The sequence below is a fragment of the Cherax quadricarinatus genome, chromosome 62, assembly GCF_038502225.1.
Source record: "Cherax quadricarinatus isolate ZL_2023a chromosome 62, ASM3850222v1, whole genome shotgun sequence".
Classification (NCBI taxonomy): Eukaryota; Metazoa; Arthropoda; class Malacostraca; order Decapoda; family Parastacidae; genus Cherax; species Cherax quadricarinatus.
The window spans coordinates 15,118,354-15,132,257 of NC_091353.1; the positions used below are offsets into that span (position 1 = coordinate 15,118,354).

The 13,904-nt window shown below is 45.2% G+C and overlaps 1 protein-coding gene across 6 annotated transcripts in view; it reads right to left on the reverse strand.

Annotated features, from left to right (window-relative positions):
• Rilpl (Rab interacting lysosomal protein like) overlaps positions 1-13,687 on the reverse strand; it is a gene marked incomplete at its 5' end in the record, with an annotated part of 507,005 nt that extends 493,318 nt beyond the window's left edge. For all 6 annotated transcript variants that reach the window (XM_070098456.1, XM_053774593.2, XM_053774591.2 and 3 more), the window contains 1 exon segment: positions 13,552-13,687. In XM_070098456.1, the coding sequence (XP_069954557.1) occupies positions 13,552-13,687 (136 nt within the window).
• Positions 13,688-13,904: the final 217 nt, after the last annotated feature.

Genomic DNA, 13,904 nt, shown 5'->3' on the forward strand with positions numbered 1-13,904 from the left:
AACATGTGGATAGTCTGGAAATAAATGGTATAAAATACCGACACAATGGAAATATAAACACAAATGCAGTATAATGTGATCCTTTATTGACAACGTTTCACCCACACAGTGGGCTTTTACAAGTCACACACGGATCTACCTGGGGTTGGAAGGTACGGGAGTATTTATAGTCATGTTCAGAATGTTGAGGTCAGGTGGAGAATGCTGCATCTGATGATCTACCGGGTGGGGTTATAGAGTCTTGGGTAGCTAGGCAGGGGTATTGGACAAGTTGTGAGTAGACCTTCTGCAGTGTTCTATGTTCTTATGTGGGATAGCGATGAAGAAGTTTGTTGGCGAGTGGTTCAGCTATGTTATAGAAGCCATTGTTCTGGTTGAAATTGTTGGTTATAGAGATAAGCGATGATTCCAGGATTCTTCTGTATTGAGTGTTGTCTTCTGTGGCTATAAGTCTTGAGTTTCTGTAGTTAATTAAATGGTTGTGTGAATTGCGATGTTGTACACAGGCATTCCTTGTATCGTCAGTCCTGCTTGCATATTGGTGTTCTGAAATACATCAGGAACATCAGGAACAAGAAACTTTCCAGCCTTGACGTGACTTCCCTATTCACCAAAGTACCTACTACATAAGCCATCGATCTCTTGCGCAGGAAAATTGACGATTCACTTGATCTTCCCATTCCAGCCAGCGATTTCATCGACCTTGTTGAACTATGTGTTGGCTTTACGTGTTTCTCTTTCGAAAATCACCTCTTTCAGCAGACTTTTGGACTACCCATGGGTTCACCACTCAGTGCAGTCCTGGCAAACCTATACATGGAACATCTAGAAGCCGAACGTTTCTCCACCATTATTCCTTCGTCTGTCACCTGGCTCCGTTATGTTGACGACATTCTCCTCATAACTCCTAAACGCTTCAACGTTCAAGCTCTCCAAGACAAGCTCAACCGGGTCGAGCCTTCAATCCAGTTCACACTTGAAGAAGAAGTCGACAACACTCTTCCTTTCCTTGATGTTCTGCTCTGCAAAGCTGACCACGAACTTCGTTTTAAAGTCTATCGAAAACCCACCAACCAAAACGATCTTCTCCACTTCTACTCTCACCACGACACCAAAACCAAACGTGGTGTAATTATAGGCTTCTTCCTGCGTGCACTCAGAATCTGCAGCAACGAGTTCCTTGAGGAAGAATGCACTATAATTGAACAAGTATTTTCTAAACTCCACTATCCTCGTCACTTCATCAGAGACTGCAGACGGCGGGCATTAAACATCTTCAACACACCCAGAGAAGACACTGCCGAGAAGAGATACATAGTCCTTCCCACCAACTCCATTGCCAAACATGTTTCCAACATCTTTGCCAAAACATCATTCCAAGTATCTACCTCCACAACCACGACCATCAAGGACATCACCAGTAGTAGACAGGACAAGCCTCCATCCTCTGCAGGGGTATACATAATCCCTTGTAATGACTGCAACAAATTATATGTGGGCGAAACATCAAGAGACCTCCAAACACGTATTTCAGAACACCAATATGCAAGCAGGACTGACGATACAAGGAATGCCTGTGTACAACATCGCAATTCACACAACCATTTAATTAACTACAGAAACTCAAGACTTATAGCCACAGAAGACAACACTCAATACAGAAGAATCCTGGAATCATCGCTTATCTCTATAACCAACAATTTCAACCAGAACAATGGCTTCTATAACATAGCTGAACCACTCGCCAACAAACTTCTTCATCGCTATCCCACATAAGAACATAGAACACTGCAGAAGGTCTACTCACAACTTGTCCAATACCCCTGCCTAGCTACCCAAGACTCTATAACCCCACCCGGTAGATCATCAGATGCAGCATTCTCCACCTGACCTCAACATTCTGAACATGACTATAAATACTCCCGTACCTTCCAACCCCAGGTAGATCCGTGTGTGACTTGAAAAAGCCCACTGTGTGGGTGAAACGTTGTCAATAAAGGATCACATTATATTGCATTTGTGTTTATATTTCCAATGTGGATAGTCTGTGGCTGCCTTGGCTGCATCATCTACCGCCTCATTTCCCCAGATCCCAGCATGGCTGGGAATCCAGTTCAATGTCGATCTGTTACCCTGAAGTTCTAAGGCTATCATTGTGCTCAGGATCAATGTGATGAGGTGAACATTGTCCTGTGGTTGAGGATAGGAGAGGGCATTGATTGCAGTGGAGGAATCAACATGTATGACAGGTTGGAGTCGATGTCGTAGGGCATGTGACAAGGCCTGATGAATCACCACCAGCTCAGCTTGAAGGATCATGCAGTGGTCAGGGAGTTGCCAGCCTTGTGTGTGACCATTGTGGTACAGCCCAGCTGCTACTCTCTTCCTGTCAGGGTCAACAGAACCATCTGTGAAATACACTGCACATTTGCATCCCTATGCCAGTGCCATGCTTGTCTCAGCATGACTGCTGAGAGTGTCTTGACTGCAGAGATGCTTAGAGATGGGTAGTTGCATGACGCAAACATTGGCTGGATCTGGGCGCCAAGGAGGTGGTGGATGATACCCAGCAACATGAAGGTCACAACTCTTCTCGAGGGGTAGTTGTATAGGCAGCAGCTTCCGCCCAGCAGCACAAAACAAACGAATCCAGATATGGTGTGATGCCAGAATGTTGAGCACCACTCCAGCCATTTCTCAGTTTTTACTCTGAGAGAGAGAGACTGCAGGCATGCTGCACAATGACTCTCAGAGTATTCCTGTTCTCTGCCATAGGGTTATGCCTGTATAGCTTCCTAAAAGAGTTAATGCGGTGGTTCTGCTCCCGCACCTCGTCATTGGAGAACCACCAATCTCTTTTGTGAGTATGTCCTGCGGACTTATTTGGAATTGCGCACTCTGCTGCCTGGATGAGAACAGTGATTAGGTCCTGATCAGCCGTATCACAGTCTTCAGATAGAGTGTATGTGGACCACCAGTCATGAAGATAATCCTGGAACACCTTCCAGTTTGGCCCTCTTTACGTCCCATCTAGAAGGCAGCACAACTGTGGGAGGCCTGTTGATGTTGAATGTGGTGATCACTGCAAAGTGGTCACTGACAAGGTGAGGATGAGTTTCCCATGTGGCTCCTGCTGCGAGTTGTCTTGTCCCGAAGGTAAGGTCGAGGCAGCCACCCAACAGGTGTGTGGGGTCTCCATTGTTTAGCAACTTTACCTCTGGAATATCGTGTAGGAGCATTGCTGTGTGTCTGCCAGCAGCATTGATTACTGAGTGAGAGTGCAGCATTGGGTGATGTGTGTTGAAATCTCCACTCACAATAATACACTCAGTGTGTGCTAGCACAAGAAGCTTCACAATGTCAAGGGTGTGTTTGGGTTCTTGTAGATATTATAGATGGTAATGGGCACCCCAGGTATGTGTACAAGGATGGCCTGTACCTCGACATCCTCCCCACAGTCCACAGGGTTGGCTATAACCTCATTAGGTATTATATCGGATACGAATACAGCTGTGCCCATGTCCATGTGTCAAAAATACCCAGCAAAACTGGGTAGTCTTGGGCAGATAGTCGGGACAGTCAGAGTTTCTTGTAGCAAGACGATGTCAACCCAATCCCGAATTACTGCCTCCAGCAAGAGGTGCTGTTTGCCCCTCAGGCCCTGAATGTTCCATTGTAGGACCTTGAGGGTGTCATTTGATACTGAAGCTATTCCACCGCTGTTGTTTCCTGAGCTGGGGACTGAGCCCTGCCTGCTCTGAGAACCTGCAAATTCATGGCGTCCACAGTCTCTTTCTCGGTCAGTAAGCATACTCTCAGGACCATACTGACCATCTGCTGGAATATGCTCTGTTGTTCCGTGGGGTTGAGTGTGTTGCAAATAACATCCATGAATGCCTTGATGAGTGCTATGAGATCCTTCCTGGTGAGGGCCTGCACTGGCACTGGGTTTCAAGCAGTGGATATTACCTGGGCTGTTGTGGTCTGTAGGGACTGTTGAGGGGTGGATTTCTTTGTGTGCTCGTCTGGTAACGTAGAGGACTGCAGTGCCAGCTGGTCTGGTAACGTAGAGGACTGTAGTGTCAGCTGGTCTGGTAATGTAGAGGACTGTCATGCCAGCTGGTCTGGTAACATAGAAGGCTATAGTGCCAGCTGGTCTGGTAACGTAGAGGACGGTAGTGTCAGATGGTCTGGTAACGTAGAGGACTGTAGTGCCAGATGGTCTGGTAATGAAAAGGACTGTAGAGCCAGCTGGTCTGGTAATGTATAGGGCTGTAGTGCCAGTTGGTCTGGTAACGTATAGGACTGTAGTGCCAGCTGGTCTGGTAACGTAGAGGACTGTAGTGTCAGCTGGTCTGGTAACATAGAGGACTGTCATGCCAGCTGGTATGGTAACATAGATGACTGTAGTGCCAGCTGATCTGGTAACATAGAGGACTGTAGTGCCAGCTGGTCTGGTAACCTAGAGGACTGTAATGCCAGCTGGTCTGGCAACCTAGAAGACTGTAGCACAGCTGGTCTAGTAACCTAGAGGACTGTAGTGCCAGATGGTCTGGTAATGAAAAGGACTGTAGGGCCAGCTGGTCTGGTAACATAGAGGACTGTAGAGCCAGCTGGTCTGGTAACATATATGGCTGTAGTGCCAGTTGGTCTGGTAACATATAGGACTGTAGTGCCAGCTGGTCTGGTAATGTAGAGGACTGTAGTGTCAGCTGGTCTGGTAATGTAGAGGACTGTCGTGCCAGCTGGTCTGGTAACGTAGATGACTGTAGTGTCAGCTGGTCTGGTAATGTAGAGGACTGTCATGCCAGCTGGTCTGGTAACATAGAAGGCTATAGTGCCAGCTGGTCTGGTAACGTAGAGGACGGTAGTGTCAGATGGTCTGGTAACGTAGAGGACTGTAGTGCCAGATGGTCTGGTAATGAAAAGGATTGTAGAGCCAGCTGGTCTGGTAATGTATAGGGCTGTAGTGCCAGTTGGTCTGGTAACGTATAGGACTGTAGTGCCAGCTGGTCTGGTAACGTAGAGGACTGTAGTGTCAGCTGGTCTGGTAACATAGAGGACTGTCATGCCAGCTGGTATGGTAACGTAGATGACTGTAGTGCCAGCTGATCTGGTAACATAGAGGACTGTAGTGCCAGCTGGTCTGGTAACCTAGAGGACTGTAATGCCAGCTGGTCTGGCAACCTAGAAGACTGTAGCACAGCTGGTCTAGTAACCTAGAGGACTGTAGTGCCAGATGGTCTGGTAATGAAAAGGACTGTAGGGCCAGCTGGTCTGGTAACATAGAGGACTGTAGAGCCAGCTGGTCTGGTAACATATATGGCTGTAGTGCCAGTTGGTCTGGTAACATATAGGACTGTAGTGCCAGCTGGTCTGGTAATGTAGAGGACTGTAGTGTCAGCTGGTCTGGTAACGTACAGGACTGTCGTGCCAGCTGGTCTGGTAACGTAGATGACTGTAGTGCCAGCTGATCTGGTAACCTAGAGGACTGTAATGCCAGCTGGTCTGGTAACCTAGAGGACTGTAGCACCAGCTGGTCTAGTAACCTAGAGGACTGTAGTGCCAGCTAGCCTGGTAATGTAGAGGATTGTAGTGCCAGCTGGTCTGGTAATGTAGAAGACTGTAGTGCCAGCTGGTCTAGTAACGAAGAGGACTGTAGTACCAGCTGGTCTGGTAACCTAGAGGACTGTAGTACCAGCTGGTCTGGTAACCTAGAGGACTGTAGTGCCAGCTGGTCTGGAAACCGAGAGGACTGTAGTGCTAGCTGGTCTGGTAACCTAGAGGACTGTAGTGCCAGCTGGTCTGGTAACCGAGAGGACTGTAGTACCAGCTAGTCTGGTAACCTAGAGGACTGTAGTACCAGCTAGCCTGGTTACCTAGAGGACTTTAGTGCCAGCTGGTCTGGTAATGTAGATGACTGTAGTGCCAGCTGGTCTGGTAATGTAGAGGAATGTAGTGCCAGCTGGTCTGGTAACAGAGGACTGTAGTGCCAGCTGGTCTGATAACCTAGAGGACTGTAGTGCTAGCTGGTCTGGTAATGTAGAGGACTGTAGTGCCAGCTGGTCTGGTAACACAGATGACTGCAGTGCCAGGTGGTCTGATAACCTAGAGGACTGTAGTACCAGCTGGTCTGCTCACGTAGAGGACTGTAGTGCCAGCTTGTCTGGTAATGTAGAAGACTGTAGTGCCGGCTAGTCTGGTAACGTAGAGGACTGTAGTACCAGCTGGTCTGGTAACGAAGAGGATTGTAGTGCCAGGTGGTCTGGTCATGCAGAAGACTGTAGTGGCAGCTGGTCTGGTCACGTAGAGGACTGTAGTGCCAGCTGGTCTGATAACCTAGAGGACCGTAGTGCCAGCTGGTCTGATAACCTAGAGGTCTGTAGTGCCAGCTGGTCTGGTAACATAGAGGACTGTAGTGCCAGCTGGTCTGGGTGGTGTCAGTGTTGTTTTCATATATTAGTTTACAGGTTGTTTTTCTCCTAAGGTGGGAGAAAGGTTGAGTAACACATTTTTGTTGTGGTTATGGTAAGTGCTATGTGCATAGTTTACATTCAACTTGTGTTATTTTATGTGCCTGTGGGAAAACTTTGTCCACTGATACTGTAAGAGGGAAGCAAGTGTTTAAAGATAAAAACTATGTCAGAAGATGAGTCTTTAAAATTTTAGGCTTCAGGGAGGAAGGTAATAATTCATCAGTAAACATGCCTGTTAACAGTGAACATGAGGGATCACCTACTCCAGGTGATATGGAAATGGAGAGGATGAGACTTAAATTAACTGTGCTAGAGGCTGAAATGAACTTAATGAAAGCTAAGGAGGAAGAACGTCAAAGGTTAGGAGGTGCAGAACAAGAGCCTGAGCAGTACTTTAACATAACTAAAGCTGCAAATTTTGTCCTTAAGTTTACAGAGAGTGACCCAGATAGATATTTTTCTTTTTTTTGAGAAGACTGCTTTGGAGCAAGGATGGCCCAAACAGAAGTGGGCTACCCTAGTTCGCACACAACTTGTGGGTAAAGGATTCCAGAAAGTAGAGACTCTGGAGGGGAAAATTTTTTCTGATTATGATAAAATTAAAGAGGAAGTATTGCTTGCCTACCAAATGATACCTGAGAAATATAGACAAAAGTTCAGAAATCAAAAATTTCGGGATGGGAAGACCTTAACTGAGTTTGGGAATGAGAAATTGTTCCTTTATAAGAAATGGGTTTGTTCTAAAGGAGTTAATAAAGACTATGACAAATTAGTAGATCTGATGGTTCATGAGGAATTGTACAATACAATCCCTGTTGACATCAGAGAATATCTGGAGGACAAAAACCTGGATAATCTTTCAGAAGTACTGGATTTAGGTGACATATTCTTGGCTCGCAGAAAGCTGGTAAGTAAAAATAGTCATGCTGCTTCTGAAAACTTCCTCACTCATTCTAAGCCTTATTCAAACTCCTATGGTCATAAAGGTAAGTGGGACAAGAATATTCAGGGACAAATGAAGACTGACGCACACCTCTAAAATAGAAGGAAAAGGCAAGTCAGCTGGAGCTCAAAGTTTACCTAGACCATCAGATGTTTCAGGTCCTCGAGTAAACAGTACTAGTCCTACACCAAATGGTAAAAATACCTTTAAGAGTTTTACCTGTTACTACTGTAACAAAACTGGATATACACAAAAGTTTTGCTGGTCAAGATGGCGAGATCAGGAAAGGGAGGAACCACCCCAGAGGACCCAATCTGCAGAGACACACCCAGTTGCCTGTATTAGGTCTTCAAAGCAAGGTGAGGAGGAATCTTTGGGTCTAGACCCCAGGATGCAGGTATTTTCTAGTAAGTCCACAGTTGCCTTGCATAAGGATGTGGGTAGGGTTGAGAACATACTGTTCTTGAGAGATGGATGCAGCACCTACTCCTTGCTACGTGCTGGAGTGCTGCCAGTGTTTAAGGATACCTATACTGGAGTAGATATATTATTGAAGGGTATTACAGGTTCACCCATAAGAACACCTGTACACAAATTATGGGTAGAATCTGCATACCAAGTTGGCTATCTCCCTGTAGGTATTTCAGACGAAATTCCCTTTGAAGGGGTTAACGTTATGGGTCTGTTAGACAGTGAGGAACCACTAGTATGGGGGGAACCAGACCCCAAAGTTTGGGAGAAGAAGGCTAGGGAGACCCTGCCAGACCTTTTCCCTGTTAGTGCCATCACAAGAAGTATGTCTCGTGATCGGGCTACCAGGAGTAATCCTTATATTTCTCATGAAGATGGTGAGGACTTAGGTTTGGAAACTTTATTTTCTGATGATGAACTGCAGTCAACTGAAGAAAAGGATACCACAACCCGAGTTGAGCCTAATCAGTGCAGAGATCAGGGAAGTAGTGTGAGGGAGATTGGGCCTACTATGATGCAGTTAGTTGCTGCACAGGGGTGTGATGACACTCTTAAGTCGATCAGAGCCTCAGCTGTGACTGAGGAGGAATCTTTATGTTTAAGTAAATGCTTCTATTTCAGGAAAGGTATACTAATGAAGAAGGCACCTTCAGTTGCAGTACCAGTAGAAGGAGAGCCAAGTTTTTGTCACCAGGTCATGGTGCCTGAGCCTTATAGAAACCATGTTCTTAGCTCAGCGCATGACACACCTCTAGGTGGACACCTAGATATTGCTAAAACAGTATCTAGGGTTTCCAGGCACTTCTTCTGGCCTCGGCTGTGGGAGACGGTAGGAGATTATATAAAGACCTGTCATGTCTGCCAAATTATAGGGAAACCTAATCAAAGCATTAAACCTGTCCCCCTTCAGCCTATTTCAGCACCAGGTGAACCCTTCAGCAAGCTGGTAATGGATGTTGTTGGCCCACTCCCAAGGACCAGAATGGGAAACAATTATTTACTAACGATAATTTGCTCCACTACCAGGTATCCAGAAGCAATCCCTCTACGCAAGATAACAGCTCGAGTGGTCTCAAGAGATTTGATGAAGTTCTTTTCCCATGTTGGCTTTCCTCATGAGGTACAAACAGATCAAGGGTCTAACTTTACCTCAAAATTATTTAGGAATGGGTTAAAGGGGTTAGATGTACAGCCTAAATTTTCAACTGCCTATCACCCTCAGTCTCAGGGAGTAGTAGAGAGATTTCATCAAACTCTTAAGACAATGATGCCAGCTTATTGTATGAATAACACTAGTGATTGGGATGAGGGTATCCCCTTTCTCTTGTTTGCCATGCAGGAAAGCACCCAAGAATCTTTCAGTTTCAGCCCTTTCGAGCTCGTCTATGGTCATCCAGTGAGGGGGCCACTGACTATTCTCAAGGAGCATTGGCTGGGCGGTGAAAATGAGGCTTCCCCACCGGAAGATGTTCTCTTTTTCAGGAAACGATTGGACCAGGCAAGACAGATGGCAGCAGACAACCTCAAAGCTAGTCAGAGGGCCATGAAGCAGTGGTACGACCAAAGGGCAGCTCCTCGCTCCTTCAGTGTTGGAGAGGAAGTGTTAGCTTTGGAGCCGGTTCCGGGACATGCCTTGGCTACAAGATTTGATGGACCCTTTGTCATCACAGGCAGGTTTGGTCCCAATTATGTAATTTAGATGCCTGGCCGTCGCAAATCAGAAAGGACTGTGCACATTAACAGGTTCAAAAAATACCATTCTAGGGCGGGAGTTGCTGCCATCCAAATTGAGTGTGATGATACTGAAAAACTTCCTGTAACAACAGAAGTAAGGCTGTGCAATTCAGCTATCTTGCAAAATCCCTTGGCACACATGAAGGGACTCAATGTACAGGGAGCCTGTGACTTGGTTCAGTTACTCCAAAAATTTCCAGATTTGTTTGGGGATGTACCCAAAGTAAGTAAATTGCCTCCCCATGATGTGGATGTCAGGGAAGCTGTTCCAATAAAGCAGGCTTCTTACCGCATGAACCCAACAAAACAACTTCACATGGAGGAAGAAGTGAAATTCCTCCTTCAAAACCAGTTTGTAGAGCCTAGCGAGAGTCGGTGGGCATCTCCATGCCTGATGGTTCCCAAACCTAATGGACCTATGCGTATGTGCACTGACTATCACAGGGTAAATGAAGTAACAAAGGCTGACTGTTACCCTTTACCATGTATGGATGATGTGATTGATGCTGTGGGAGGGGCAAAGTTTGTGAGCAAACTGGACTTACTTAAAGGTTATTATCAGATACCCCTCACCCAGCAAGCCAAGGAAATTTCAACCTTCATCACTCCAGATGGGTTATTTCAATATGATGTACTTCCTTTTGGGTTAAAAAATGCTCCTGCCACCTTCCAGCATCGTATAAATACTGTCATAAGAGGGTTGGATGGTGTACGGGCCTATCTAGATGATATTGTGGTATTCAGTAACCAGTGGGAAGCTCACTTGCTAAGATTACTAAAGTTGTTTGAACATTTAGCCCAAGCCAAACTAACCATCAATCTCAGCAAAAGTGAGTTTGGCCAAGCCAGTGTACAATTCTTAGGATATGTAGTTGGTCAGGGGAAAGTTGCCCCCGTTAATGCTAAGGTGGAGGCCATTATAAATTTTCCTAGACCACAGAATCGGAAGGCAGTGATGAGGTTCCTGGGCATGGTGGGTTATTACAGACGGTTCTGCCCCAACCTCTCCCAGGTAACGTCACCACTGACAACTTTGACCAGTCCCAAAGTTCAATTCAGCTGGGACAGCAAGTGTGACAGGGCTTTTGAAAATGTGAAAATGCTGTTAGGGAATGCTCCTATCTTGAAAAGTCCTGAGTTTGAATGCCCCTTCTCTCTACAAGTGGATGCTAGTGATGTAGGGGTAGGTGCAGTGTTGTTGCAGGGTGATGAGAGAGATAGCCTTCAGCCAGTTTGTTACCACTCAGCCAAATTAAAAAAGCATCAACGTGGTTATGCAACTGTAGAGAAGGAGGCTTTGGCTTTGGTGTTGGCTGTGCAGAAATTTGAAGTTTATATCAGTGCTTCCCCACATCCTGTAATAGTGTATAGTGACCATAACCCTCTGAGGTTTTTGCAAAGAATGAGAAACCACAATCAAAGACTCTTAAGATGGGCTTTGTTCCTACAACCTTTTAATTTGGAAGTTAAATATATAAAAGGCTCAGAGAATATGGTTGCTGATGCTCTCTCTACAACCTTTTAATTTGGAAGTTAAATATATAAAAGGCTCAGAGAATATGGTTGCTGATGCTCTCTCTAGATGTTTCATGTAGATGCATGGTGTGTACTTTGTACATAGTGTTTGTCATGTGCTGACCTTGTTGTTTTTGCAGTGGTGAACTCTCAGCAAGCCTGAGGACTCCCTACCAGCCATCTAACTGTGAAGGAGACGAGTCGGAGCCAAAAGTGTGACGAGGGTTAGTGTATATGTACATATTTGTGACTTGAGGCAGAAGCTGACAACCTTCGATAACATGAGACGTTCTTCTTAAGAAGGTATGTGGTATATTGTCTTGGTGTGCTCTATGTATGAAACAGCCCAACCATTTGTCTTTGTGGTCCCTTGGACCCCTCCATGTTCTGTGTCAGCCTCCACTTCATAAGGCTGGAGGATGTGTGTGGAGTGGGACCTTGGAAGATGGGCTTGAGTGCCTGACCATGTTAAGGATCGTGAGTGTTGACTGGAAGTCTCACTGTTTGGTTCGGCCACCAAGTGAGAGACACCTTGACATGTTTTGTGAAGTTTCCTGCCTGGTGTACACCTGACTGCTCTGGGATTGGCTCTACTCTTGTCTCCTGATCAGGAAGATGCCATCCTGGAGTACCAGTTGCTTGCTGGATTACCGCAGCAGAGGCACAGGCCTGTTGGTGCAGGCTTTCACAGTGAGCATTGTGTGCAATTCTTGCATTGTAATGTATACTGTTTAAAAGCCACTAAAAATGTAAATAGTTACACCCTTGAGTAGGTGGGTATGGTTAAAATTATTTTCTAAAAAACCTCTGCAATCTGTTCCAGTATTGTTCCTCTCAGGGTTTTATATGGTATGGGGTGGAAGTGCATGTGTAATCTGGGAAGGTTCAGTGGAGCCACACAAATCTGTAGATTACCATGTAGTATGTCACCTTGTTGTAAATAGCAGTAAAGTGAAGAGTAGTTATGGTGCTGGGAAATACGTAACATTTCTGGTAGCCTTGCTTACCACCTTCAGACTTAAGCAATATTTTTTTTATTACTAGCCGTATCCTGAGGGACACGGCTAGCTTTTGAGAGACTTCATCTGGAGGTGGGGGTGTTATGGGGCTATAGGACCCAACATGTATTTATGAATCTGTAACAGTTACTCTGGAATACCTAATTATATTGAATTGATGGGGACTCAGCTCTAAATGCCATAAGGGCAGATCACTCTTATGGCTGTAAGGCAGCTGAGTCAAGCCTGTTTTTCTCAATATAATAGGTTATACTATAGACACACACACACACACAATTTAAAATAGTAGTTTATAAAGTTGTATTTCTTTCTGTAACAGTAAAATAAGGTGTGGTAGAATTGTGGTAACTAGAGAATTGTTCCTGGCAACAGTCTTTTGTTTTTTGGTGGGTGTGGGAGGAGCTTAGCTAGGCTCCTCCCTCTCTCTCTCTCTCTCTCTCTCTCTCTCTCTTGGTGGACTTCAAGCTGGTAGGACCTCTGGGTCCTTCTTTCTATTTTTTGGGGCATTATGTGTGCTCCAGGGGTGAGTTTTTATAACTTAAGTTGTGGCCACCATACCCAGAGTGACTAAAGTGTATCAAAACACTGGTTAGCCCAGAGATTAGTCATGAAGAGAGATGCTGAGATGCACCATATGGGAGAACAGCTAAGGGGTGTGCAGGCTTATTTTTTGAATATGTGAGTACTGTAATTGTATATTCTGTACATATCTATTTAGAATACAGTTATATTTTTTATAGAGATGGTTTAAATAACCTGTGAAGAGGGCTGGTGAAAAGATTTCAGAGAGAGGATGATCAACCATGTATGTATTACCCTAGACATATAAGGCCTTTATGTAAAAGCTACCCCCACACTAGAACATGTAGTGAGAACCTTACTATCAAAGTAATAAGGGACAACAACATAACAGAGGAGTGTAGTGCTAGCTGGTCTGGTAATGTAGAGGACTGTAGTGGCAGCTGGTCTGCTAACGTAGAGGAGTGTAGTGCCAGCTGGTCTGGTAACGTAGAGGACTGTAGTGCCAGTCACTTGGTACTCAGGAGCGAAACGTTTTCTAATATGTCCTAGTGTTTGCTTACGCGTTTTTCTAAACCTCGTTGTCGGTGAATATCAAAATGGTATTTATTAGCAAGGTTTATACCACTCCAAATTATAGATCCACTCACTGATAGATGACGCTTCCACCAAGTGGAACAACAACAAGAACCAAGTGAAAAAAAAAAAATGAAGAGAACAACGAAATAAAAGGAACATGGAAGTGAAAAAGAAGTGAAGAGAACAACAAAGTTAAAAGAACAGTGAAAAGTTGAAAAAGAAAAACAAACTGAAAAAGAGGAGGAAGATGATGAGGAAGAGAAAGAAGAGGACTAGGTGTAGACGGGAGTCTTACCATTGGAGTGGATATGGTTTCCTTCAGTCTTGGCCAGGGAGGAAGAGAGCTTACGGTTCTCATCCTGAAGGCGAGACACCATCTCCACCAGCTCATGGCTTTCCTCCCTCAGTCTCTCTTCGATGTCTTCCAGCTCCTGTGGAAAGAGACATACATGCTTTAGTTAGGCTGTGGTGGCGCTGTTTGAGGTGTAGTGGTGGTGAAGGTGTGGTGCTGCTGTTTAAGAAATGAAAGGGTCATTAAAGAGTACACAGGTCATGCCGAAGAGCAGTACCAGATGTTAGCAAAAACGATGATTTTGCACAGCTGCCATCAGTATAAAAATTCCCTGGTGTTGCTGTGTTTGACAAGAA